General features: G+C 42.5%; 1 protein-coding gene across 2 annotated transcripts; it reads left to right on the top strand.

Annotated features, from left to right (window-relative positions):
- Positions 1-10727: 10727 nt before the first annotated feature.
- On the top strand, positions 10728-24480 carry TIGAR (TP53 induced glycolysis regulatory phosphatase). Of its 2 annotated transcripts, XM_076345276.1 has the most exons (7): positions 10770-10817; positions 11744-12093; positions 12997-13034; positions 14698-14819; positions 18690-18767; positions 21242-21352; positions 21780-24480. In XM_076345276.1, exons 2-7 carry the CDS (start codon positions 11918-11920, stop codon positions 22236-22238), a joined length of 984 nt encoding a protein of 327 aa, XP_076201391.1. In that variant the 5' UTR covers positions 10770-10817; positions 11744-11917; the 3' UTR covers positions 22239-24480. The 2 variants fall into 2 exon arrangements, with proteins under 2 accessions (XP_076201400.1, XP_076201391.1); XM_076345285.1 differs by lacking the exon at positions 11744-12093 and having other exon boundaries at positions 10728-10817.
- The last annotated feature ends 1102 nt before the right edge of the window (positions 24481-25582 follow it).

Below are 25582 nucleotides of genomic sequence, written 5' to 3' on the forward strand. Positions count from 1 at the left end.
TATGATGAGTTCTTTGATTTACTGGAAATGCCCTGTACAGTTTTTTTTTTCCCTAATAGCGTGTTCATGATTATTTTTTTTTATTTTATTTTATTTTTTCCTTCTTTCTTTTTTTTTTTTCTTCCTTCCTGATCACATCCTGCAAAGACGGTATACTTACCTCAGGTTTACTGGACAAAACAGAAATGGTTCCCATTTTCACAATACCTCACAACGTGACAGTTTGGTTTTTCCCCGGGCCCGCGCTCCGGCCGCGCCGGGGAGAGGTTGCAGGCAGCCGGGGCACTGGCTCCCTTTCGGTCTTCGGTATCCTTTTCATAGTGGAAAAAATGCATTGACTCTCCGCCGGCGGCTTCGCCGGAGCAGATCCATGTTTCCCAAAACCAGTGGCGGGGACAGCCTTGTTCTCACCGCCATCACCCCCTGCCTTGATGTTCCACGTTGGGAGCACCTGCAGTTCAGCGATGGTGCCTCTCCTGGAGTCAAAAAAAAAATTAATTTTGTGGAAGCAAGGCTCCGGAGCTGCATGCAGCATCTATATGACAGATCAGATCATTCCCTGACAGCCCTCCTACGTTGGCAAACGTGGCTTCACGGGGGGGGCGTGCCAGAGGGTCCCCAGACGGTGAGATGCCCTCTCCGCATGCTGGGCTGTAGCACGGCTGCCCGCAGTGAGCGTAAGCACCGTGTCCATCACGTTTGCCTGGTTTGCTCCCCTCCGTGCCGTAGGTCGAGTGCAGGCGGGAGTAGTATTTAGGGTGCTTGCCCCTGCTCTTTGTCCCACCTCCTGTGGTGCCCCAGTCCCATGCAGGGATCCCCTCCTGCAGTATCGTTCCCCCCCGTGGCTCCGCAGCGCTGACGGGGAAGGGGGGTGAGATCCACCACCGAGGTCCGCTCCTCGCGCGGCGGTCGGAGGGGCGAGGAGCGGGCACAGGAGTTGCAGTGCCATTTGGCAGCCCCGGTCTCTCACAGGGACCGGCGGGTCTGTGCGTGTCACCGCCGGGGGTAAGAGTGTCCTCGGCTGCAGGGACTTAACTCAAAAAATACTAACCGTCTGGTTACACCCAGAAGTGTACTGTATTTGAAGTCTGGAAAACCTAGAACTTGAGCATTTTCACAGTAGCATTCAAAATTAAAACACTGCATAGTACTCCTTTTTAACAGACGTTAAAAAAAATGAATACTATTATTGCAAATGAGGTGTGAGATTTTTTCCCTGAATTCCAGAAATCATACACTTTCCTATTGATTAATTAAAAAAAATACGTTGATTATACCTTCACAAGTGCCAAAGGATTGGCACAATTGCTAAAAGCATTTCTCTCTCAGCTTCCTATTGATGGTACTTTGATGATTGTCCCCTCCCTCCCGTTACTGTAGCGTAGGAGCACCTCGTAATCAATTTATTTATATTCCCAACATGCTTGTGAAAGAGAAAAATACTTTTAATCCCATTTCAATGTCGATGATTTATGCTTGAATAATCGGACGACTCTTAATTACTCAGCAAACCACCTGGCCACTGGATTTTTTCCACTATGTTTATTACCATGTTCTCATGTACCTCAGAAATCACTCTCGGTTGCACAGTTTCTGTTCTCAAACTTTTTTTTTTTTTTTTTTTTTTTTGCTTTATCGAGTGTGATGCCATATCAAGTCAACGTTATTCTCTCACAATGTGCTCTTTAAGAGGTGTGGATGTTTATATGGTCAGGGGATGCTAGAAAGTGCGGTAGTAGACATGATCAGTGTAAACAAAAGTATTTAGAAAGTATGCGAGGTTGTTTTTGATGGATAAGACTCTGATACAGTGTAGTCTTGATTACCTTTTAAAAGGTCTTCTTTGTTCAGTGTTGTCATTTTTATTAATAACCTGTTGTTTTGACTAGTTTAAAGATGGTTCTAAGAAAAGTGTTTTGGCGGGATTAGGTATGCTGTATGGACAATAAACTCACCTTGACCTAAATTTGCCTGTTTTGGCTTTATTCATTCAGCGTGAAGATGGTGCAAAAGGAGATGTGATTCTGTGATTCTAGGTAGATGGTGTTAGCAGGCATATAAAACGTGAACTACTGAATGTTGCAGTCACAGAACAAGTTTTCCTCTAAAACGTAGCTCATTGCCTACTGGGTAGGCAAATTCTGGCATGTTTCTTCTGTGAAACGGTCCCGCGAGATTTAAGGAGAACAAAGTACTAAAAACGGTAAGTTGCTGGATCAAAACATTTTGGGGAAATTAAATCGAGCTGGTGGAAAAGTCCTCGTAAGTACAGAGAGTGCACACTTTTCCAACTAATTGAAATATTATTTAAACCTCCACTCAGTTACTTGGTGCATTTAAAGGCTACTGCAAAAATTCTGTTGTTTTTCTTTCTATAAGCTTTGGCCAAACTGTGAGTAAAAGGAGAGGGCTTTGCGGTGAAGCCAGCGGGAAGAAATGAGCCTCCGTGCACTGAGCCTCCTTCCTCAGCCCGCGCCCAGGAGGTGGGATGCTCGCCCCCGCCCTCTTCCACGTCTGCCGCTCGTGGATGCTTGCTGTGAATTGACCAACCTCCCGTGTGACGTCCCTGGCCTGACCTCGGGGTCTCTCCTTCTCCACTGCCATCCAGTAGCAGCCTTCTACTGAATTTCAGGCCTTTGGGCACCCCTGGGGAGAGCAAAGAGGCACTGAAGAATGAAGAAGAGTATTTGGGCAGACACACTGGGGAAAAAGTAATACCATCATCAAGTGAATAATACCGCCAAAAACAGAGAAGAGAAATGAAAGGGAAAAAAAAAGGTAAAAAAAAAAAAAGTAATGAACAGGGAGAAGGGAAAAATACTCAAAAACACGTTGCTAACATGAAGAAACATACGAGCAAAAATAAATAGATATGAACAAATAGAAAAAAATCATGGATCGGTTAGGAGATACGGACTAAATCTTGAGGTTGTGAGCCAGCAGATGCAGATCTTTCTAGTCATAGTCACACAAACTTGGGAGCTGTGGCTTTAGGCAAAGTGTCTCAAAACTTCCCTGGAAAGTGACCTGTGAGCCATGTATTTCACAGGTTGTCTGCACCAAAGGTAGAGATTTTAAAGCACCACGAGTCCTCGTGTTCCTCCGGCCACCATTTAACAACAACAATCCGCAGCATTTCATAGGCGTAACTTGGAGCCTATGAAGAACTGGAACTTGTGAGGATTGTTCTTACACCTTCCATTTGTGGTTTAAAGCTCAAAGGGGTGCTCTCTGGCCTAATTTCAGGTTTCAGGGGATTAATTCCTTTCCCACTACAGTGTCACCAATAGTCCTTCTGGAACTGCAGGGATGTGCTCTGCAGTTTTGTGTTTTAAGAGGTTTTACTGAATCTAGATTTAGCAGAAAAGAGATTTTCTGTTGTCGTTTAAGTAAATGTATGTTTTCAGAATTAGTGGATATAGGGCGCAGAAGCTAAAATTGAAATTAATTGGACAACAGCCTGTTCCCTTCCTTTAAAAAAAGCTGGCTGAATGCTGAGAAGCCACATACAATATGGTTAGTTTCCATTATTATGTGGCCTGTGAAACCATTTTGTATTGTCATCTTCTTACCATCTGCAAACAATTTCTGCCCATCATGATCCTATACTTTACATAAGGACAGCCTGAGGATTTTAAGGAGGGACAACATAGCAAAATCATGCTTTAAAACAACTGCATGCTGGACTGACTTTTGTGTTTAAGAAAACTGCGGAGGCAAAGAGAAGAAAGCTTTAGCATTGAGATTTCAGAAGAGAAAAACACCACACAGTTGCTCGGTGTTCCCAATCTCAGTATATGAGTTAGATTTTTGTATTTCCCCAAATCTTTCTGTAGGGACTAGAAATGCAGTTCATCTTTCTAAGCAGGGAATTTTCCTTTGTGTTTCAAATAAGGCACCCTTAATGCTTGTTTCAGGAGTCTTTTCAACACTTATATTGCATTTGCTGTATTTTTTAATTTGTCTGTGAACTGTGCAGCCACTCTTCATTCTGTGCTGCTGAAAAGAAGCAAAAAGCCCTACAAATCTAATGCAACCAGCACAAGCAGAATGAAATTCTATCCCTGCTGAAGACAGTGGGAGCTCCGCTGTTGACTTTTAATAGGTTTAATAATTTTCCCACCAATTCCAGTTCATTCTTGCCTCGTACTGTAAATTACCAGTCACATCAATAAATGCGAAGCTGATGTAAAGGCAGGTAGAATTTCTGCTAAGTCTGGCCAAGTCATTTCCTTTTTTTCAGCAGGAAAAGTCAGGATTTAGCTGCCAAGAGGTATGAGGGGTGTGGAGTCCATCTTTCTCAATATGGTGTTAACCCTTGAGCATTACATCGGTGCTTTATCCTATTAAAATCAGCTCACGGGACTCCCTAGGTCACCGAAGCCCGCTGTCTGCAGTCACAGCCCATCAGTCATCCATACTCTGCCTGGAAGGATGCACAGGAGGATGCGTAAATGACGAGCATACATTCAAACATACCGTAACTCGAACGCCCCATGGGTAAAGAGCGAGAGAGAGACGAAGGGCACCTCGCGTGCACTATCAAACACATGGACTGCTTAATGGCAATGTAGATAATAAGGTAGAAAAGGTGTATTTTAACCTTACATTTCACGGGGAAGAAACAGGCCAGAAAAGAGTATGGCTTTGCTCATGCAGGTGACTCTACTGCTGATATACTTTCACACCCTTCTGCAGTCACTTGCAGGCATAAACATAAAGTAGTTGCATTCAGTTTTTAGAGAATTGTATCAGAGCCTTCTCTGCGCTGTTTGCAAATTGAAGCCAGCCAGCTGGCACGAAGGGAAACAGGCTATGCTCTACTTCTTTGCCCCCCACAGCACACTGAATCATTTCTCCCAATTAAGGGAAAGTTTATTTTAAAAAGACTTTGGGGATCCCTTTAGATCTTTGGAGAAAGCTGGCTGTACCACGTTTACCTTTGTACCTTTGTTAAAAAAAAAAAACCCACACTATTTCATTTTTCTTAATATAATGATATATTTAAAAGGGTTCTCAAAGGTGATTTGCATTTCAGCTGTGTGCAGCCGCAAGGGGCACAGATACCGCAATATTTTTACAGCAAAAAGAGTGCGTGGCAGCTGATGTTACTGCTGATGCTGCCAGGGGACAACAGTGAAAATTGTGGGGTTCTTAGTACGGACACTTGTCAGGGAGAACATCAGGCCAGCGCTCAGCATGGGCTTCAGGTGCACTGTGGGGAAGGGCATCCCTCAGTAGCAGGTACATTAAATCAAGACCTGTTAGGCTTACAAGTTAAGGTGAGTAAAGCCGAGGTATTTATGCTTAGGTATGAGCTCCGTATGCAATATGTCTGGCATGAGGGGCTGCTCTGAGTTCCGCTGCAACCTGCTAGAGAGAGATGAAGGAGCTGATGCAAAGCACAGTAAGAAAAGAAAAAGAAAATAAAAAGGGGAAAATGTCTGTCTCCTTAAATGTCTGTCCTTCTGTGGAAGTGATGCGGTGATAGCTCTGTCTTGCTATTGAGCTTTCTCTAAAAATAAACAGGGATGTTATTTGAGCTCTTCCAAAATGTAACATGCAGAAACTACAAGAAGAATTAGGACAGAGCGGTGAAGGAGAGAGAGAAAGGTCAGCAGACTGGCTGTGTTTGGGGCAGCGGCTCCTCAGATTACTTGGTAATGCTTCTTAGAGCAAAAACTCTGGTTCATCTGGCAGGAGACTAGCAAGCATCCCTGAAAAGCAATAGATTGCCCTTTCTGATGACTAGGGTTTTCAGAACTTGAACAAAACTGTGAGTGGGGCATAACCGGCTGGAGGATGAGGAATGAATTCAGGATTGTTACCCAGCACCCCTGAACAGAAATTTCCCTCAGTTTTTCCAGTTTCCTCAAGTTCAACCTCTTTGCTTCTCCAAGAAGTTTTTTATTTCAATTTATTTGGATTTGCTTCTTACACACGACAAAGTATTGATCTTTCTGGAGTGCCCTGATGGTATTATTTACTTTCCCAAGTTTAGGTATTAAGGCTTGGCCTAACGTTATAGAAATTTGCAACAGAAATGCATAAAATTTGGATGTGATTCTTCTTGATGGCTAGCAGCACCAGAGCAAAAGATTAAATACGTAATCTAACTGAAATGCAAAGCTTGTTGAACGGGGACTAAAACTGGACTGTAAAACCCGAGGGTGCAGGCTGCAGGAGGACCGCTAGATGACGGTAACGTAACTCCTACAGCTGCAGCTATTCCTGGAGCTCCTCCAGGAGCTGCCTGGGGTTTCCTAGCCTTCTGGAAAGTAAAATGTTTAACTGAACCTTCTCACTTCTCCGACGGCTCACCTAAACGCCTTCATCAACCAGAAAGCCTGCAGCCGCAACTTGAACTTCTACACTTGGGGGTTTGGGCAAATTGGTGTGAAGTGCTGTTGCAGGAGCACGGAAGGTTTTCTGTTCAGCGGGACAGCCACAAGGGGCTGGCTCTGCTCCCTGTTTCCAGTCAGTATATGACACTGAAAAGCATCTTAAAAATAATTAAACACTCGTCTAAAGTTGCTTTTCCATGAAAGCAATTGATGTAGTTGCCGCAAAGGTATTGCACAGCCGTGTTCTCCAGCCTGTCCAGTTTGAGAACTGGCCACAGCACAATCTCTGTGCTTCGATTTGACCAAGTTACGAATTTCTTCGTGCCAGCACGTCCTTTAGAGGCCTATTACACAGGGAGAGGAGCGGGGGAGGAAAAAACCCTGCAGAAATTCAGCCCAGGTTTCTGCTGGGCTGGTGTACTTGTAAGAGCAGGAAGCAAGATCAGGTCCCGAATGACAAGTGAGCTGCCAGGAATATAGCCCAGCTGATGATTTCAGTTTTGCGTTCCCAATTGCTGACTGTTGTTTCATGGAGACTAGGTAACTCTCCCTGGATTGATGATATTGTCTGATGTTAGTGATATGCTATCCATATGATGATGAATTTACTAGAGTCGAGTTTAAAATTTTTATTAGAATAAAATTTTCTCATTTGAAAATGTTTAATTTCCAGCTCCACAAAAGCTTTTTCTTCCTAAGATGACTTCCTCAAAATACTACTCATCATCTGATAAAGAATAGTGCTCGTGTTAGCAGTTGTGCTTTATAAACACTTTGTTTCAATGGGTCAATTTAAAAAATAGGCTCATGAACACAGACTGACACGATGTGCTACAGCAGATCAGAAAAATTACTAAGGAGGAAGAAATGGCAAATCAGAATTTCAATGCTCAGTAAAAAACGTGCACATGCTAGCAAGATAAAGGAGACAGGAGCAAAGATAAGGGGACTAAACAATGGAAAAGGGAAACGTGACCTAGTAGCCAAACCACGAGGCTGTAAGTCAGAAGCTGCAGGCCTTTCGAGCTGTCTTCTCACAAACCCAAACTGTGCGACTTCTGCCAAAGTCTCTTTAAAACTTTGCCCGAAGGGCTGTCACTTTTGCAAAGGGACTTGTATCAAAACATGCACTTGCAAGATGATAGACACTAACAGTGTTGGCTCATATTTGTTTCGTCCTTCTAAAACATGCCTGAAACACAGCTGGGGTCTTATCATCGTAGCAAAACACAGTTGTTTTTAATGGCGATACAATAGAAATAGGTCAGAGCTGAGTCATTTGGCAGTGGCTCATTTAGAGGCTAGACATGTCACTAGTCTCACCCTTTGAAAATGTCAGTTCTGAGATCTGTGGAGGAGAGGCACTGCAGAAATACAGGGTTGTGCCACACTGCCAAAGGAAGATAAAAAGGGAACGAAACAGACCCATCGTTGCATTAAATATTTAATTTAATGTTTCAATCAAATGTTTCAAACTGCTATCAAATGAAACAAATTATGTTTTAGTCTTCATTTAGAATTTGTTTGGTGTTAAAGCACAAACCAGTTTCAAGGTTAGGTCAGATCTCTGGGCAACCCAGAAGAATTTCTCAAATGACTGATTTTTAGATAGCATTTATTCCATCCGGTTGTGAAATCCTAAAGGAAATACACTCAGCTATCTGACCAACTAGTATTTTGGTTAATCAGATTGTTTGTAATTCAGAAAACTTCAGCTTTTTGAGGGGAAAAGGATGATTTGTGGTTGCTTCTTCTGTTACTTTGTCCATTTTACCACCAGTAATTTCATAATGCTATTATTTAATAATAGCAATTGGGTCATTGCTCTCATTGTCTATTAGAAATCACCATTAGCAAAATGATTAAAATATTAACTTTAAATGCTATTTTCTCAGTTCTTGTGTGCTATTATGGCTCCTTGGAGATTTTTGTTCACCCTTAAGTGACTTTCCCATTTCTTTCCTTGCTTTTTGCAACCATAAAATAGGTATTACCTGTTATTGTATTCTACATCAATAACGCAGTGATGATTTGACCAAATTTTTATGGTTAATTTCCTAAAATATCAACCATTTTGAATCCTTAATATTTCTGGCCAGCAGGACTTTTCCTGAAGTGAATGTTGTATTTCTGTGTTGAGGAAAACATCTTCTACGCCGTATCCTTGCAGTTTGCTGAGACGTACATGTGTTTTTTCATGAATCTTCAAAAACGGGAAGTGGGGAAGGAAGAGCGAAATAAGTTTCTACTTTTGTAAGACTTTTTGCTTTGCTTTGCTTTTTCACTCTCACTAGGGAAAGTGAGAGTCTGAATGTCAAACCCTAGCAACTGAAGAAGCCCCTTACTCACCCAGCAAATAATGCATAGGCAACAAGAGTGTGAACTACAAAATGCAGATGTGTCTTGTACCTTCCCACAAATGCTGCCAGTTGACCCGGAAAGAACACTGCTGGGCAAAAGAGGAGAGCTGATTTATTTTATCTAGCTCGGATGTCACCTCTACTCCTGATTTTGAAAACATCACTGTAATACAGAGAGTGTGTAGGTAGTAGGTTTGCTTTTCTCTCTCCCCGCAGCTGCCATAATTCCTCTCTCTGTTATTTCCCAAGTATGATGGTGGCTGCGGAGCAAAAGTGGCCTCTGTCCAACAAATCAATCTGCAACAATCTTGGCACGAAGCTCACCCATCCCAGGACTATGGATCCCAAAATTGTATTCCACCAATCTCCCATCTAGATGCCAAGAGCTGAAATGATGTGGGTAAATAGGACCTGAAGAAGAAGATGACAATCTGTCCCATTTTTAAGAAAATACACGGAGGCTCTGGACTTCTGCCGCACGAGGCCAGCATGGCCCCAGCTGGTTGTGGATGACTGCGTTGTGGATGCCTACACCACACACTGCTTTGCCTTGTAAACTGCTGCTCTGAAACCGTTGCTTCGAAACGGCTCCCATCTTTGCCGGTGATGACTCAGGGGTATGATTTGGCTTCCAAGACTTTTAATCGGCTTGTAATTAGCACAATTTATCCAACTATTGATAATACTCTGAGCAAAGTCCTGTTGCTGATTAGTGTTAGTTTAGTTGATGTAACAAGACTGAACATCATCAGGTATTACGTCTTCTGCAACGTGGTAAATTTATTCAACTCTCTGGTCCTGGAATCATGAGACTATGTGAAAACTCAAGTTTTAAGGTGAAAACCATCTGATTATAATTGCAAAGTAGGACCATAGAATCATAGAATCGTTTAGGTTGGAAAAGACCTTGGAGATCATCGAGTCCAACCGTTAACCTAGCACTGCCAAGTCCACCACTAAACCATGTCCCTAAGCACCACGTCTACACGTCTTTTAAATACCTCCAGGGACGGTGACTCCACCACTTCCCTGGGCAGCCTGTTCCAATGTTTAACCACTCTTTCAGTAAAGAAATTTTTCCTCACGTCCAATCTAAACCTCCCCTGGTGCAACTTGAGGCCGTTTCCTCTCGTCCTATCGCTAGTTACTTGGGAGAAGAGACCGACAACCACCTCGCTACAACCTCCTTTCAGGTAGTTGTAGAGAGCGATGAGGTCTCCCCTCAGCCTCCTTTTCTCCAGGCTAAACAACCCCAGTTCCCTCAGCCGCTCCTCATCAGACTTGTTCTCAACATGCGCCTTGAGACTTTAAAAAATGCTTCAGACTGGACATATCTTCCCTTTAATTTTTAAAAACGAATATCCTAAATACGTAGGTCTTCAGGGCTGGTTGGTGCACTGCCCACACCTGCAGCCACACAGAGCTGCAGTTCCCCCCCCCCGCTTCCTTCTGCCAGACGCAGGCTGAACTTGCACCTCTCCCCGCGGTCTCTGCCAAATATTAAGGCGATGTACGCGTGTGCTGCAGCTTCCAACAGATTTAGTGTGGGAAAAGGTCATCGTTTAGGCAAGCAGGTAAGTAATCGCGCTTCCGAGCATCTGCGTGTCGTCGCGGTGAGCTCTCGGAGTGGACGCGGCGAAGTTTTTGAGAAAGTCCCTGCAGAAAGCGGCTGTGCAGCTGCATTGAACAAACCTCTCATTTTTTGGGGGGTGTGAAACAAACCGCGCCCTGTTCCGCTGGACGTGAACTCCCGCGAACCCACCCCAGCGACGCTGCTGCCCGCACCAGCGGGAGCTCCGTGAACAGGCGGCCCCGGGACCCGTTTTTACGCCTTTCCCCCGGGAGCCGCCGCCCGCCGCACCGGGACCCAGCGGGAGAGGGCCGGGGGCTGCCGCGGGCTCCCGGTGCGGGCTCCCCCCCCCGCACGTCCACCGCCTCCTCCCACCGCCGCGACGGGACGCCGGGGGGCGGGGCCGTGACGTCACCGGCGGGCGCGGGGCGGCCGGGCGCCGCAGTGCGGGCAGGAGGCGCCGGCGGCGGCGGGGCGAGGCTGGGCCTGCGCGCACCTGTGCGGCCGCGCCATGGTTCGCTTCGGGCTGACCGTCGTCCGGCAGTGAGTACCGCGGCAACCATCCACCCCCCCGCCGGTGCCGGGCCTTGCCCTTCCCCCATCTCCCCGCTGTCCCGTCCCCCCCTCCCCCCCCCCCTCCCGCCGGTGCCGGGACGGGGCCGTGACGTCAGTGGAGTTCCGTCGCCCGCCCCCCCCCCCCCCCCCCCCCGCCGCCCCGGCGCGGCCGTTGGGTGCGCTTGGCTCCCCCGCGGGTAACGGCTCCCGTCGGCCGGTCGGTCGGTCAGTCAGTCAGTCAGTCAGGCGTGGCGGGCGGGGATGCGCCGTGAGGGAGCCCGCGGGCGGAGCGAGCGCTGGGCTGGCCCTCGGGGGAGGCGGGGTGCCCGCGCTCTGCGCCCCGGCGGTATCGCTGCCGGGCTGCGGGCTGGGCAGGGAGGCGCTTGACCCGGAGGGGCTGTCTAGTCGCTGCCTCTGGTGATACTAGGTCCGGCTGGGTACGTGAGCCTGTTCCAGTATACTTCAGTTAACCAGATAAGTCAAGCCTTACCGGTGTAGTTCGGTATTGGCGGAAGTGCGGTTGTATACATAACGTTAGTAAGCGCTATTTGTGAACTCTTAGGTGGCTGCTCGTAAGACCTTTCTCCTGCCAAAAGCTCTCTGGTGGGGCAAAGAGCTCGTTTAGGAATGGTAGCCTAACATTTCTACTGTGAAATGTTAAAGAACTGGCGTTTGTGACTTAGTTAAAATTGTTAAGGTGAGTTTTTCTTTCAAGCTACAGTGGATATTGACAAAAGATTTGTTGTTAACTAGGCTAAGTAGATCCAGCTTCCTGCAGTTGACAGTAGTTAACTGTTTAATTTTTATGAAAGCTAAACTTTTTTGCCCCTTTAGCATAATACAGTTTAATACTTGATCAGTGCAACTGGAGCAATGACTTTTTTTTTTTTCCTTCTGATTTTCCTCCTGTCAAGAGTTACTCTTGACTTCCCTTAAAGACCTGGATCTGCTGCCTTGGTGCTGTAGTTGCAGCTTAACTTTTACATCAGCTAGAAAACATGTGAGCCTGAAACAATGTGTGGAACTTGCAATCTTCTGGTGGGACTCTTGCAGACACTTCGGAAAGATCCCAGTTAATTCACCAGCAAATGGGTGGGAGTTCATCTATCACACTGTACTTGCATATGCTGTGCTATCTTAGTGCTACTTGGAAAACTGCACGTTCTGCTCTTCCCCCACCTGCACCCCAGCTGATGACCAGCAGGATGGACTCCAGCCTGCTGCGTTTTCCTCAGGAGGCTGGAAGTAGCTGTCAGGACATGGGGTGAGCCCGAAGAATTAAATTGCTGCCCCCTGTGCAGGAAAGAGTTTAAAATGCACTAAAATACAGTGTTTTCTCTTAAAAGTACTGGTATTCTGTGATCAGTTACCTTTTTGGGGCTCATCTTGAGAACTTCCGCATGGCAGTGTTGATTGCTCTCTATAAAAACCAAGCAGCACACTTGACCTTAGTACTGCAAAAAACTTAAGCATATGACATTTCAGTCAGGTGAAGAGTCTCAACAAAGTCAGCATGCTTAACTTTGTTCATGTCAAGTTTAGTTGTTAGATTTTTTCTCCTGAATAAATCTGCATGTGGTTTTAGTCACTCTTCTCTTGAAATACCATCATTTATGGTTTTCAGGGTAGAATATTCTAATCCTTAAAGAAGGTGATGTTCATTCTAGTAGTTTTTCTACAGCTCTGGCTTCTTAATGCTGTGTTACTTCAAGGTGTGCAGCATGCTCTGCTGCTGTCTTTGATAAGCTCTTGAATTGGCTTCCCTTTAAAGCACAGAGGTCCAGTTGGCTAGCACACGCTTTTCATAAGAGGACTCCAGAGTCTTCCTGCATCTTCCCTCTCTCCAGCATCGAGGTATTATTGTAATAGATAAATAATGCTGCATTTATAATGAATTTAAGAAATTGCTTGTGTTCCTTTTATCCCAGGTAAGTTTGTCTTAGTAAATACTGATGGCATGATCGGGGTTGACTACTGGAAATTTTTTTTTTTTTTTATTATTATAAAGTCTTCAGATACGTCTTTTTGAAAAGAGGCTGTGCTGTACTGTATCTCATTTTTCATATTCAAACTCTGCTGTCTCCTGTTGGTATCTAATATAATAATGCTTTTGAACATTCAGTAAAATTACTGAGCGTTAATTTTTTTTGTTTATAATCTCTTTCAGTGGAGAAACAAGATACAACAAAGACAAGATACTGCAAGGTTAGTATCAGTTATTCTGCTAAACTTGTTAGAGATGGAAAATTATTCTTCCCTGCAAAATGTGAAATCCTGTAACCAACTGCTGAAATGTTAAGTATTATTACGGAATAATATTGTAAGATTAAGAGACTTTATTTGTAAGCCAGGATGTTAGCTTGATAGCTTTACAGAACTATGAAGATTCTAAGTCGGTCTCCACAGAATATCAACAAATAGTGATGCATTTCTGCTATCAACAGGAGTGTTAGAATAGTTCCTTTTTCTAAATGGGGGGGGGGGGGGGAAGTTACCTGTAATCAAATAAAGCAATAGCAGCACCTGTTACTAAGGATGCCAGAATGTCCCATAGCACTGTGTTAAATCTCAGTAGTATGAAGCCTGGGAAAAGGGCTTCTGGGGGTCAGAGGAGAAGTGAGAGCTGCAGCTCTGGTGAGGAACCAACCAGGTGCACGTTTGTCCGATGGAGTTGGTAAGGAGCTGCAGAAAGATGGATAAAGGTCATGTTGTAAAGGAGGCTATTGCCTTAAGAAGGCAACTCAAATTCTGGACTTCTGGTGTCCTGTCTTTTGCTACTGGAAGCATATAAACAACGGTGCATTTGCTTGGTGAAAATTGTTTTTGTCGTTGTTTTGGATCTGATGAGAATTGCACACTCTCTGCTTTGACTTCCTGCAAAAGTAAAATAGGTGATACAAGTGTGGACATAGCAATTTGTTACAGGTTTACCCCTCTGCCACAGTTGTTGGTTCTCCTGCAGACTCTGAGCTGTGACAGGAGCACACCTTTTTCATTCAAGTTGGATTACCAAAGTGCTGGTTCTCTCAACGCTGTCCTAGAGCTCTGTGACCAGCTAGTTTCACAGACTACTCTGACTGAAAACAATTTTTGGAAGGGTTGCTGCTTTTCTGCTAGGTTTGTTCCATCAACATGCTTGCTATACAGCTGCATGAGCATTAGCGTCAATGTGCGAGGTGGAGTAGGGGAGAGGAAGAGACCACAGCAGATTGTGTTTACATCAACTGTAAAATTCTTGTGAAACTGTGTCTTTGGCAAAGAATGTGTGCTGCTTTCTGCATTACACAGAATGCCTTCTTGTTGCCTCATTTCTTCAAGGCATTGTCAATGTTAGGGAATGGGGAGGAGCCGGCATTTCGTATTTGTCAGGACTTGACTCTCCCGATGTGCGTGGTTTTTCCATATATGTATTTTAGTATCAACAACGTTATCTCAACTGTATTGTCCTTTTTCTTATTTACAGTCAACAAATCTATTTCTAGAGTTTCAGTTTCAGTTGTAAGATTCCTCTTGCAGGAAGCCTACCAGTGACCATTCTAAAAAGGACAAGTGACTTGAAATGACTACTCACATTTAGAAAATATAGGCCTCTGTTTTATGTTTAAATTTGTCATATGTATACATTAATATAAATATCATCGATAATGATCCTTCTGTCTTCCTAGCCTGTACTCCCTTTATTCATACAATTTGTGTGACTGAGTTTATGGAAGACCAGAGGAACAGTGGCTTTTACTAATGGTTGGCCTTCCTGAAGGAGAAGCATTTTAATATGACCGAGCAGATTCTTTATTGCTGCCATGCTTGCTCAGCTGCTAAATGATCTAAAATTTCCATGTCTTAATGTTGATGGGGTTTTATTTTGTAGGTCAAGGAGTGGATGAGCCGCTCTCTGCAACTGGTTTCAGACAAGCGGATGCTGCTGGTTTATTTCTCAGTAATGTGAAGTTTACTCATGTCTTTTCAAGTGACCTCCTTCGAGCAAAGCAGGCAAGTGCTTCGCGAGGCAACTGAATGTAAATATTAGCTTCAGAATTTGGCATTTATTTGCTATTGATGATGCAAAAATAATACAGTGACGGAGAGCCAAAAGCTATTTTGATGGACTTAGAACTGCAGTTTGAGTTGTGTAGAATTCAAGAAGTCCTCTGAGTAAGGAAATTTCAATGAGAACAGCTCAGTTAGGAAGCGATGAAGGCCAGCTTGCTTTGCAGGATGTCATGCAGAGTTGCTCTTATGGATTTGCTCTTATTTTATGTGTGCATAGGTTCTTGCTAAAGGAGTAATCGGGACTTAGAGACAACACAGACTGAAGTCAGTTTTTCTTTGAAGAAGCAAAACAAACTGGCTGTGATACTGTTGTACTGTGTTATGCGTTGCGGCTGTGTGCTGTGTTTTACTGAGGAATGCAGACCAGTATAGGCAAGATCAGGTTTTGCTGTAAAGGCAGTACAAGGATCGTTAAATGTGCAGAGGTTGGATTTTGGCAGGAACGTAATAGCACACCTCTTACCCTGATGCACTATTTTAATAGGTTAATTAAAGAGGAAAAAATGTTAATTACTGAGTGAGATTACATGTGATTTTGTGTGCAAGATTACGAAATACTCGAAAAGTTAGGGAAACAGAACTTTCAGAGGTAGAGGCATAGATCAGCTATTCTAGGAAGGTCATGTCTCCCGTGGAAGCCCTATCCTTAATTCCCGTTTCTGTTACTGATGCTGTGGTTTCAGGAGACGTGGGCTTCACGTGATTGAAACTACTAAGTGATTCTTGATAGCCCTGCTGGTTGCTCGCTTTTTGCTCTGTTGTCCTGCTACAAAAGTCTGTGAAACCTTGCTGTAAACCAGATCAACAAAATCTAGCATAAATACCCTTTTTTTCTTAAAACATACATCATCAACATTGCTCATCTCTTCTGCAGCACAGTCCCATAAACTGCTGTAGCAGCACAACTTAGGCAGAAAACAAACTAGAGAGACAGGGAGGGAGGAGTGCAATAATTAGATATTTTTAAGATGTATAATAACTGCCTGACAAGTCGCTTCCTTTAAGTGTGTGAATGGCAGTGATTATATTTAAAAATATTAATAGTGCTTTATAATGTTCATAAGACTGTCTGTGCTATGTGCCTGCCTTAGGAGAATTGTTTTTGAAAGCTTGGCTGCTTGAGAGTGAGGTTGGTAATTTTTTTCCTTATATTAGAGATAGCCTTTTCCATGAGAAGCATTTGCACTCTCATAATGTAGAAGACAGACCTGAATCTGTCCTTTGCATAAAGGAAATGTGTTTTCCCATTTGTTTGACAAGCTATCCAGACTTTGTGGAAGCTTTTCCAAAGATGTGTAAAGCTGCAGTTTCCATTTGCTTGGAACTCCCCTTTTTGGCAGCTGCAAATCTATGAAGAAGTGTCATTTACTACACTGTCACTACTACGCTGTCACTTCATAGCTCAAGTATGAGAGGAATGTACAAGTTCCCTTGCAAAAGAGGAAAAAATGTTTTTTAAAGAAACCGTTAGTGGTAAAGTTTAGTTACTGGCTGTAGCCAGGGTGTGTACTGGTTACCGGAACCAGGAGTGGTACGTGGTCCTCTGGCTGCTGCCCGTGGCTGACAGCTGAACGTTCAAGCCTCAGCAGGATGGGAGAAAACAGGGATGTGTGCAAAGAGAGAGAGAATCATAGAATCGTTTAGGTTGGAAAAGACCTCTAAGATCATTGAGTCCAACCGTCGACCCAACACCACCATGTCCACTAAACCATGTCCCTAAGTGCCTCATCTACTCGTCTTTTAAATACCTCCAGGGATGGGGACTCAACCACTTCCCTGGGCAGCCTGTTCCAATGTTTAACCACTCTTTCAGTAAAGAAATTTTTCCTCACGTCCAATCTAAACCTCCCCTGGCGCAACTTGAGGCCATTTCTGTACTAGCTGGGCAGGAATTCTGAGAGCTACAAGAGATGCAAAGTGAGCAGGTATAGGAAATGCAGAGAGAGGCTTTGCAGGGAAGCCTGTTTGAGAGAATAAGCCTAGGAGGGAGGGTCAAAGACTAGCTCCAGAACTTAGCAGCGTAGAAGAGAGCAGGCAGACCTGCAATGTGAAAGTAAAAAAAGACTAGTTGGACAGACTGGGATGTGGTGTGAACAGGGCATAACTCTAAGACTTGTAAGCTTAAGAGAGCATAACACATAATCCCCCAAAGTCTGCAGGGGAAGATAGGGCCTTCTGTGAGATGCTCATGCTGTTGGGACAAGAACTCTGCAGCAGTGAAGGTAGTTTCAGGACTGGGACAGGCTGGGTCCTGAGACGGACGAGAGAAAATCTTTGGGTCTTTTCCATGTGTAAAGTGGGGCTAATATCCCTTCTCTCACTGTGGTACTGTGAAGATTCAGGAATGTTTCTGAAGCATGCTGGTATTCTAGTGGTGGATAGTGCAGGAAAGATGTGAGGAAGTTAATCTCTTCTTCAGAGCAGATTTTGGTTTCAGCACAGTAAATGAGGCTTCATGTTTAGTATTTAGAGTTCAGAGTATGAATTAGTGCTCAGTAGGTGAATGTTGTCTATTCTGCATGCTAAACAAGATCTCAGTCCTGGAGAAATTTCAGGATATAATCATATAATTAGCTATGCTATTCATATATACAGGGAAGTTGATTCAACCCCATCTGAATTGTGATACTATTCTGTGACAGAAATGTAAAGTTGCAACATAAAGCCTTTCGTAAGCAAGACATTAAACAGGTCATAAAATCTTGTTAGTACAACAAGGCTGCTTATTATTTGCCAGAATCCAAGGAGCCTTTTAAAAATGAGTTCTTTGAATGTCAGTTCGATTGGATGTGGACATTTGCACAAGACTTCCAGCTGATGTTACCAGTCAAAACTGTATGCGAATCCAGTACAGCCTTCACACTTTGCTGCATATAAGAACAGGAGCAGGTTAGCTGCCCTTTAGTTCCCATTATTGGCTGTGGCAGCCAGACAGGTGTATAATATCCAACATGCTAGAGCCTGTATTAGGCAATACTTTTTCCAGAGTGGTATCAGAATTTCCTCTTGATCAGTTGTCTTGCCCTCCCTGCACCCCCAAAATCACGTGCTTCCGTGGAAGAAAAAAAGATATGTAGCACAAAACTCAAGACATCCAGACTGTTGTTAAAAGCAAACTAAGGCCTTTGGGTTTTTCTCTGTCTCTTGGCCATGCTGTCAAAAGGCAGGTGAATACAATAGGCTAGATTATTTTTTTCCCCCGAGTGTATCATCCAGTGCATTTCTCCCTCGTAACATCGAGGCTGACACTTCAGTATGTTGCCAGCAAACACCCTCCTGCCTCTTAACTGCTTCAAGAGTGTTTGATTTCTGAGATGCATTAAGTAGCCGCTTGCCAGAAAGTAATTTCATTTGTTAGATGCTATGTTTTCGCAGCCGGATTAACTGATCAGTTTTTAGGAACGTACTGCTTTTGAGTCTGACCCATGTACTACATGTAAAGAATGTGTTGGCTTGATTGCTTTGTGAGTGGCAGTATACTCAAGAGAAGATGTGGCTTTTATCCCGGTAAATCCTGCTGCCGCCGTGCGTTCTGCTGCCTGCCTTTCATGGGTGCTAAGTGTCTTCAACTGTTCTGGACTTTGAATTGTGAAAGAACTTCCGGAAGATTGCAGCTTTTCTGCCTTTTATGGCCTGACACAGGCCATATATCCAATTCTGACAGACACTACTAGCTGAAAAACTTTTTATCTTGTTTGTTTGGGTTGTTGGGTACTACTAATGTGATTCACATTAGCTGTGGTGGTGTAAGATGGTCTAGCCATCCATAAGAAAACAGCTCATTGATGTGACTGTATATTCACTTTTTAGACTGCTGCCACAATTCTAGGAAAAAATAAGTTTTGCAAAGATTTGGAAATCAAGTATGATGCAAGACTTCGAGAGAGAGTAAGTGCCAAAAGAGTTTGTTTTAATATTGAACGTTGAACAACTTGAAAATGTAACTTACTGCTGATGGATATCTTGGCTTATTAAATGGTAGATTTAACAGTGGAAAGCACTATTTGATGTGTTTTTAATCATTGAAAACTGAACTCTTCACATCAGGTACTATAAATTGTTTGCAGAATTGTGAAGCAAAGCCAAAATTTAGTGATCAGTGCTGTAACTGTGATGCTTTAATGATTTAACTAAGGTAAGATTTACATGTAGAGGGAATTATCTTAAATGTAATAAAAAGCTTAGCTCTGTTTTCTAACCCCATATGTAAAGTGTTAAAGATATTCCCTCTGCCTACCTTCTCTGTCCTGATGGCACAACCGATGTTGGCTTTTTAGCTGTTTATACCTTTTCATTTGCACAAAGACTACTGGAAAGCTTTCTGCTGTCCGTGGAACAATCTGCTTTCCTGATTAGTCTCTCTGCCTGATAACAGGCATAATTGTACCTCCTGTCTGTTTTTAAGTATGTCTTGATCAGAATAAACTCAGATGCTGCCTGTTTCTGCTAATATGAATCACCCTTCAGATGCTACACTGAGAGTGTCAGCTGAATTTTAAAGAAGGAAATGCTACAAAACCAAAAGTGGGTTGGCATATTGCCAGCAGGCAAATAAGCGTTTAAGGAGCAGAACATGATTGTAGCATTTCCTATTTGGATCTTCTTTTTCTGTCAGACATGCCAGTTCTTCCCCTGAAATTGGCGAGTTAAATGCCTCCCAAACTTCTTTAGTTGCTTTACCACCTGATGTTTTCGAAAATATTACAGTTCATGGTACAGAATTTTGGAAAGAATAATCTTAAGTCTCTGTTACACTTTTTTTTCCCCTTTCACAGTGTTTGTATGGATGTATAGAAATGCCAATACAGTGTCTGCAGGCCACAGGTTGTAAGTCACTACTCTGGATAGCTGGAATTAAGTTTGAATTGCCTGAAAAGAAGCAAAGTCCTTTGAAAGAACATATGTCATTGACCCTATTAAGAAAGTTTTATTCTCTCATGCCTTGCTTTCATGAGAGAAGTCTGGAAAAATCTTTTAAGATTAGGATTTCATTTTCAGCAGCTTCAGAGCACTTACTTCTTCATGTCTCTCTTCGTGTTCTTAATCTGCCAATATTTTGCTTTAGAGAAAGGGATCAAGAGGCTGAAGTAAACGTGTTTCAGTACATTTAAATTCTGAAGGCTGTAATAAATTAATTATTATGGCATCTAATTTCATATCCACAGCAAGTGGATAGTGACATAGAAGTCAAAAAAGCCTCAGTAATGAGTATGTGTCTGTATCCTAGTCATCAACATCTGGATTTCCAGAATGTGTGTAACTGAGCCTTTTGACAGTATAGCATCAGTTCTTACTTTCTCAAAATACTCATCATAACTGCAGCGGTTTCTCTGTCTTTGGGCGTTCCAAGGAAAGACCAAAGCTTTCCACTAGAATATATTTTTCATCTGTTAGTAGTAGTGAAGTATTAATCTGGTTTACTATTGTTAGAGATGTGCCTTGGAAAGATCTCAAGGTCAAAAATGGTAATGCACATCCAAGTATATCTATCTTGTAAGATACATTACAGATGGTAAATACTACGTTTTATGATGAGACTTCTAGTGATCCAGAATAACCAGCTGGTTTATAGGGGTTCTTACTACTGTTTCTCATATGGGCCTTGTATTTGGAGGTCACAGGAATAAGCATGTCATTGAAGATAGTTAATTGCATGTTCTCTGAGTCCATTAGCATATGTTTTTAAGATCTCTTTTGCCTTTCTTGTTTTCTGAAAACACTGTAATGTATGTATGTCCTGAAAAAGTGGGGGGATGCCTTATTGTTTATTTTTAATAGGTAGAGTACTTGTGGTGTATTTTGTTTTTTGGTTTTTTAAATCTTTGTCATTTTCAAAAATTCTGATTTTAAAATGGACTCCTCTGTTGTGGAGATTTCAGAGGTTTGTAGAGAAGATATTTGTTTCTTACTTGTGAAAAATAATTCTCTGTAGTCTTTCTGCAAATGAAAAGTAAATGGAGTTTAGCCTCGTGTGAACAGCTACATACAGAGGTGTTTGCAATGTAACCTCAGTTAGAAAGACACTTGAATTTTGTATGCTCAGAATGAGTGTCAAGAATGTAGGAAAAAATCTCAAGGCAAAGATCAGGCTGAAGTTAGTGTTTTGAATTTTAGTACTTTAAATGAGATGCTGCTCTTAATGTATTTCTCTACCCAGCATATATATCTACTTTAACTTAAGTGGCAGATATAAAGATACCTCCTCCCCCAATATTGGAATAAAATGTAAAAGGTAGTTAAGCCCGCACGTTACACTTGAGAATCCAAGAAAACAAAGCTGTTAAGAGATGGTCACATTGGAAGCGGTACTGGAGACTTGATGTATCTTGCTAAACCCGCTCTTTGTAACTTGCCTCTTACAGAAATATGGTGTTGCAGAAGGAAGGCCTTTGACTGACCTCAAGGCTATGGCAAAGGCTGCCGGAGAGCAATGTCCTTCATTCACGCCTTCTGGAGGGGAAACACTGGATGAAGTATGGTATTTATTTATTCGTGCTCTAGTTTCTAGGCCATTTCATCAGTGCAGATGGAGCTATTGCATACTTAGGAACATCTTATTGAGAGGTTAGCCCAACCAAAGGTAGTTACTTTCCAAGCTAAAAACACTACCTGACGCGATTGCAGTGGCTGCCAAGAAGGGAATCTCTTTAGAACTAAAATACTGATTCTGAGACTGACTCCTCATGAAACTCTCGTTTGCAGAAGGATGATGGCAGTTACTCTCAACCTTGGCTTTGGAGGGCAGAGGAGTTTTTGCAGCATTCAGTAACTTATCATTGATTTCTGAGACTTATCTGTGATAAATGTTTATCTTTTAACTGAAGTAGTTATATCTCAGATTTCTGAAAGCCGAAGTCTCTTGCATTCTTCACAATGTACTCTTCTGACCTTTCTCTTTAGGTAAGAGAACGTGCGAGGGATTTTTTTGAATTTCTCTGTCGGCTAGCTGTTGAATTGGAACAGAAAGAGCAAGACATGCATGGTGCAGCAAGCAGAAGCTCAGGAACATCTGAAGAACAGTTAGTTTTCCCTTGGACAAATGACTGCAGTGAAGCAGAACTTAGCTCTGGTAATGGTGGAGCTTCTAAAATATTAGATGCCAATATATTAGTGGTGAGTCATGGAGCCTACATGAGGAACTGGATTGGTTATTTTGTTTCGGATCTCAACTGTACTTTACCAACAAATTTAACAAAGTCTCAGTTGTCTTCTGTCAGTCCCAATACAGGAGTTAGTCACTTCATTATAAAACTTGAAAATGGAAATTTGTTAAAACCTGAAATCACATGTGTTTGTCTCAATCAGGACTCTCACTTAGTGGATGTGGGAGCTGAATGTGTAGCTCCAAAAGTGTTTTAAGAGTCTTTGTAGGGGTAAGTGGTTTTACATCACCGTTATACTAAGCTTGGGAAAGGTATCTGTAGTAATTACTGAGATTGACTGGAGTTATTGACACTAAACTGCAAAATTGAAGACATGCAACTGCTTACCATCTTAAAATGACACAGTTTGCATGGTCCTAGCGTCCGATATAAGTTGGCACTAGAGGAGTAACACAAATGTTCTTTATGAACAGAAACATACTTCAGTCACTTGCGTATCTGCTCCTAGAGTGCGTATTTTTAAAAACTTCTTTTGATTAGTCCATAATTATTTTGGTTATCTCCAGGTGAAAGAGTTGGGGAGGGGAGAGGAATGGTGCCTCAAAGATGAGCTATACTGTATTCTTGTTTTACTACAAAATGCTATATTGTAATATTAAGCATATATGTTGTCTTAAAATAACTTTTTTGAATGCAATAGTAGAACCTAAAAAGGAGCGTTGCCTAGTGGAAAAGGTTTGGTACAGAGTCGGGGGACATGTTCCTGGCTCTGATACTAAATAGCTGTGAGACTCTGGGCAAATCTCTTTTCCATCTGTAAAATGGGGATGATATACCTACCTCGCAGGAGTGTTTTGTAAGAAATTGTTAGTGTTGTTGAGACCGCTGTTGAAGAGCACTGTACACAAACAAAGTATTTATTTTTAACTGTAAGCAGGATGAGGAACCTCACATGCACATAGTTGAAATAATGGTCTCTCTTCTTAAAAGGAACCTTCTCAATAGGGTGAGTTGTACCCAACTAGAATTCTGTTGTCAATTGCCGTCATACACTTGACGGATGAATATTTTTGCCTAGAATTGGGCAAGTTTGATTGCTTGATGATTGCTTATAGTTGCTGTTAGTACTGCATTCTTTCCCCACTGGGGTGTTTGTAGTGTTACTGTGTAAGCTCATCTGACTTACGTTATTTATAATATCCACATACTTTTTCTTAATTTGCATATTTTAAGCCTGTTTAAAAAAAAATAAAAAAAATTAAAGGCTCCTGAATAGAACTCCATTTCATCTGTATTTCTTTTGGGGTAAAAATCTTTGTTAATATTACTCTATGGAGCTTTGCTCAGATCATATAACTTCCGTTTTCTTTTCTGAAAAACCCCAGGCTGGTCTTTTACTGTGAAAAAGAGCCCTTCTTAGGGCTGATGGGTCAGTGCTATCCTGACTCTTACCTGGAAGAACCACTGGTATTAAAATGTTAAGGACATACTTAAATTGCTTGCAACTGTACAAAATTAACTGTTTGACTGAAGTTTTAATTTTTTGTAATTTTTAAAAATATGCTGTCCTGTGTACTTCAAGCTACTTGGCTTCTTTGCCTTGAAGCAGCGACTTGAATTTTGAGGAGGAAAAAGAGGTTGCTGTTGTTTCCCTGGAGAGGTAGGTAGCTATACTTGACTGCGGCCTTACTAAAAAACAGCAACAGAATTATTTAATCGGGCTGTAGTGACTGTACTTTGCTTCTTCCATTGCTGTGACTGTGGTTCAGTCGGAAAGTTCTCACGATTGCTACTTGAACACAGAACGGGGATCTGCTTCCGTTCTCTCCGCTGTTTGCCGAATGCTAATACTGCTAGAATGTAGAGGATGAAGCGGGAAGTGTTCAGCCCTGAGGTGAGGCTGAAGGCTTCTAAGGTAGTGCTCTCCAGAACCTGGAAATGAACCTAGGGCTTTTTACTTGCAGAGGGGCTTGTTTACCTAGCAAATCACCATGAAACCATCTGCTGCTGTGTCTGAAAACTAGTCCATAGAGAGTAAAGCAGCTTACCTGATGTGTAAAGATGAATACTAGTAACTGGTGTCAGCAAAGATCGGTCTTTCAACCTCTAACACGTTATATAATGTGAAGGACTGGACGCTTACTTAAGTTGGGTTGGCAAATTTAAATTGGAGTTTTATACTGAACTTCTGCATCGATAGGCTAAACTTGTTACTTACTGGTCAGCTGGCTTCCTTTCATTTCTTTACAGATAGAGAGGAAAGCCGCTTCATTGTGGCTCCTCTTTCCCCCGTATGAGGCAGTTCATAAATGTACAGGTGTATCTGGGCAAAGTTTTGTGACTAGGGGTTTTCCAGCAATCGGGAAAATCTTCATAATACAGAATCCTGGGAAACTTAAGATTCCTCGATAACATAAAACCAAACTTTGGTCAAAGTGGCTCTATTTCAAGTTTAAATTTTTATAAGCAGCCTTTGTTCAAAACAAAGGTATTCTTAAGCAAAGTGTTTCAGTGTCATTCAGAAGTAAAAATTTCTGAATTCAAATAGTCACAATACAATGTTTAGAAAATTAGTAATTTTTATTTATTTTTTTTTTTTTTAGAAAGCCAGCCAACTGGAAAAGTCCTTGATAGTAATTTTGGAAACTTCTGAAGTTAATTGTAAGCCTTTTTTTCTTTAGGTCTGTGTATAGTACTGGTCTTTTTAAGTTTTTGAATTGACACTGAGATTAAAACTTTCTTCTTGCTCTTTTAATAAAGTGACTCTTGTACATTTATACAGCAATTCCGTACAGTTTATTGGGATCATGGGAAAGGAGAGCTGCAGTTATAGATGGTTCTGTTAGGAATAGTAGCAGAACATAAATATTTGAGGGATTACTCAGTAGTGGGCAATGAATGTTTTGTCCTTGTGAAATGCCAGTCTCTAGTTAGCAGCAGGAGACAAGGCCTGAAGTACAGGGTGCATTTTCAGCAGTAGCTGCCAAGATGTAAGAGAGGCTGTGAAAGCAGATCGAGCTGTTAAACACGTTACCAGGATGATAAGAATTTCAAGTGATAAGAAAAAGGTACATTCCTTTTGAATACCTTTGTAGGAAAATAGTGCTGAAATAAATGTTAGAAACATGTCAGCTTGCCCACGTAATGGGCTGTAGTCAGATCTGAGAGAGCAAATGCATACTTTAAAATTATCTTTTTAAACTGGTGAAGGTTAAAACAAAAGCTGTCTTGGCAGGCTTTTTCAGCTGAACAATAGGAGAAGAAAAGGTGACTGTGGAGATCACCAAGATCAAGAGGAAACTCGGTCCCCTCCTTTCTAAGCGAATGTTTTTCTTTCGCTGAAGAGTCCAGTGGAACTCTGCTCTCAAAAAAAGTGATGCTTCGAAAGGTAGGGGAGTTGTGACCTCCTTTGATAAAGTCGTCGTTTGTGTTGAAGCAGTGCTTTACCAGGCCGGGCTTGATTTGGAAAAGGTGACAGGAGAGACAAAGAGGAGTTCAAAGTTCCCAGCGTGGTAGCACACTTGTTCCTCAGTTTTGGCTCCACCAACATCACCTCCTGGCAGGTCTGCTAAATGTCTAGCAGTCATCAGGCATGCACGT

The sequence above is a fragment of the Aptenodytes patagonicus genome, chromosome 1, assembly GCF_965638725.1.
Source record: "Aptenodytes patagonicus chromosome 1, bAptPat1.pri.cur, whole genome shotgun sequence".
Classification (NCBI taxonomy): Eukaryota; Metazoa; Chordata; class Aves; order Sphenisciformes; family Spheniscidae; genus Aptenodytes; species Aptenodytes patagonicus.

Coding starts and splice junctions, on each gene's coding strand:
- TIGAR (XM_076345276.1), top strand. CDS start 11,918: ATGGGTGGGAGTTCATCTATCACACTGTACTTGCATATGCTGTGCTAT. Junction 12,094..12,996: donor AGTAGCTGTCAGGACATGGG/GTGAGCCCGAAG, acceptor AATCTCTTTCAG/TGGAGAAACAAGATACAACA. Junction 13,035..14,697: donor CAAAGACAAGATACTGCAAG/GTTAGTATCAGT, acceptor TTTATTTTGTAG/GTCAAGGAGTGGATGAGCCG.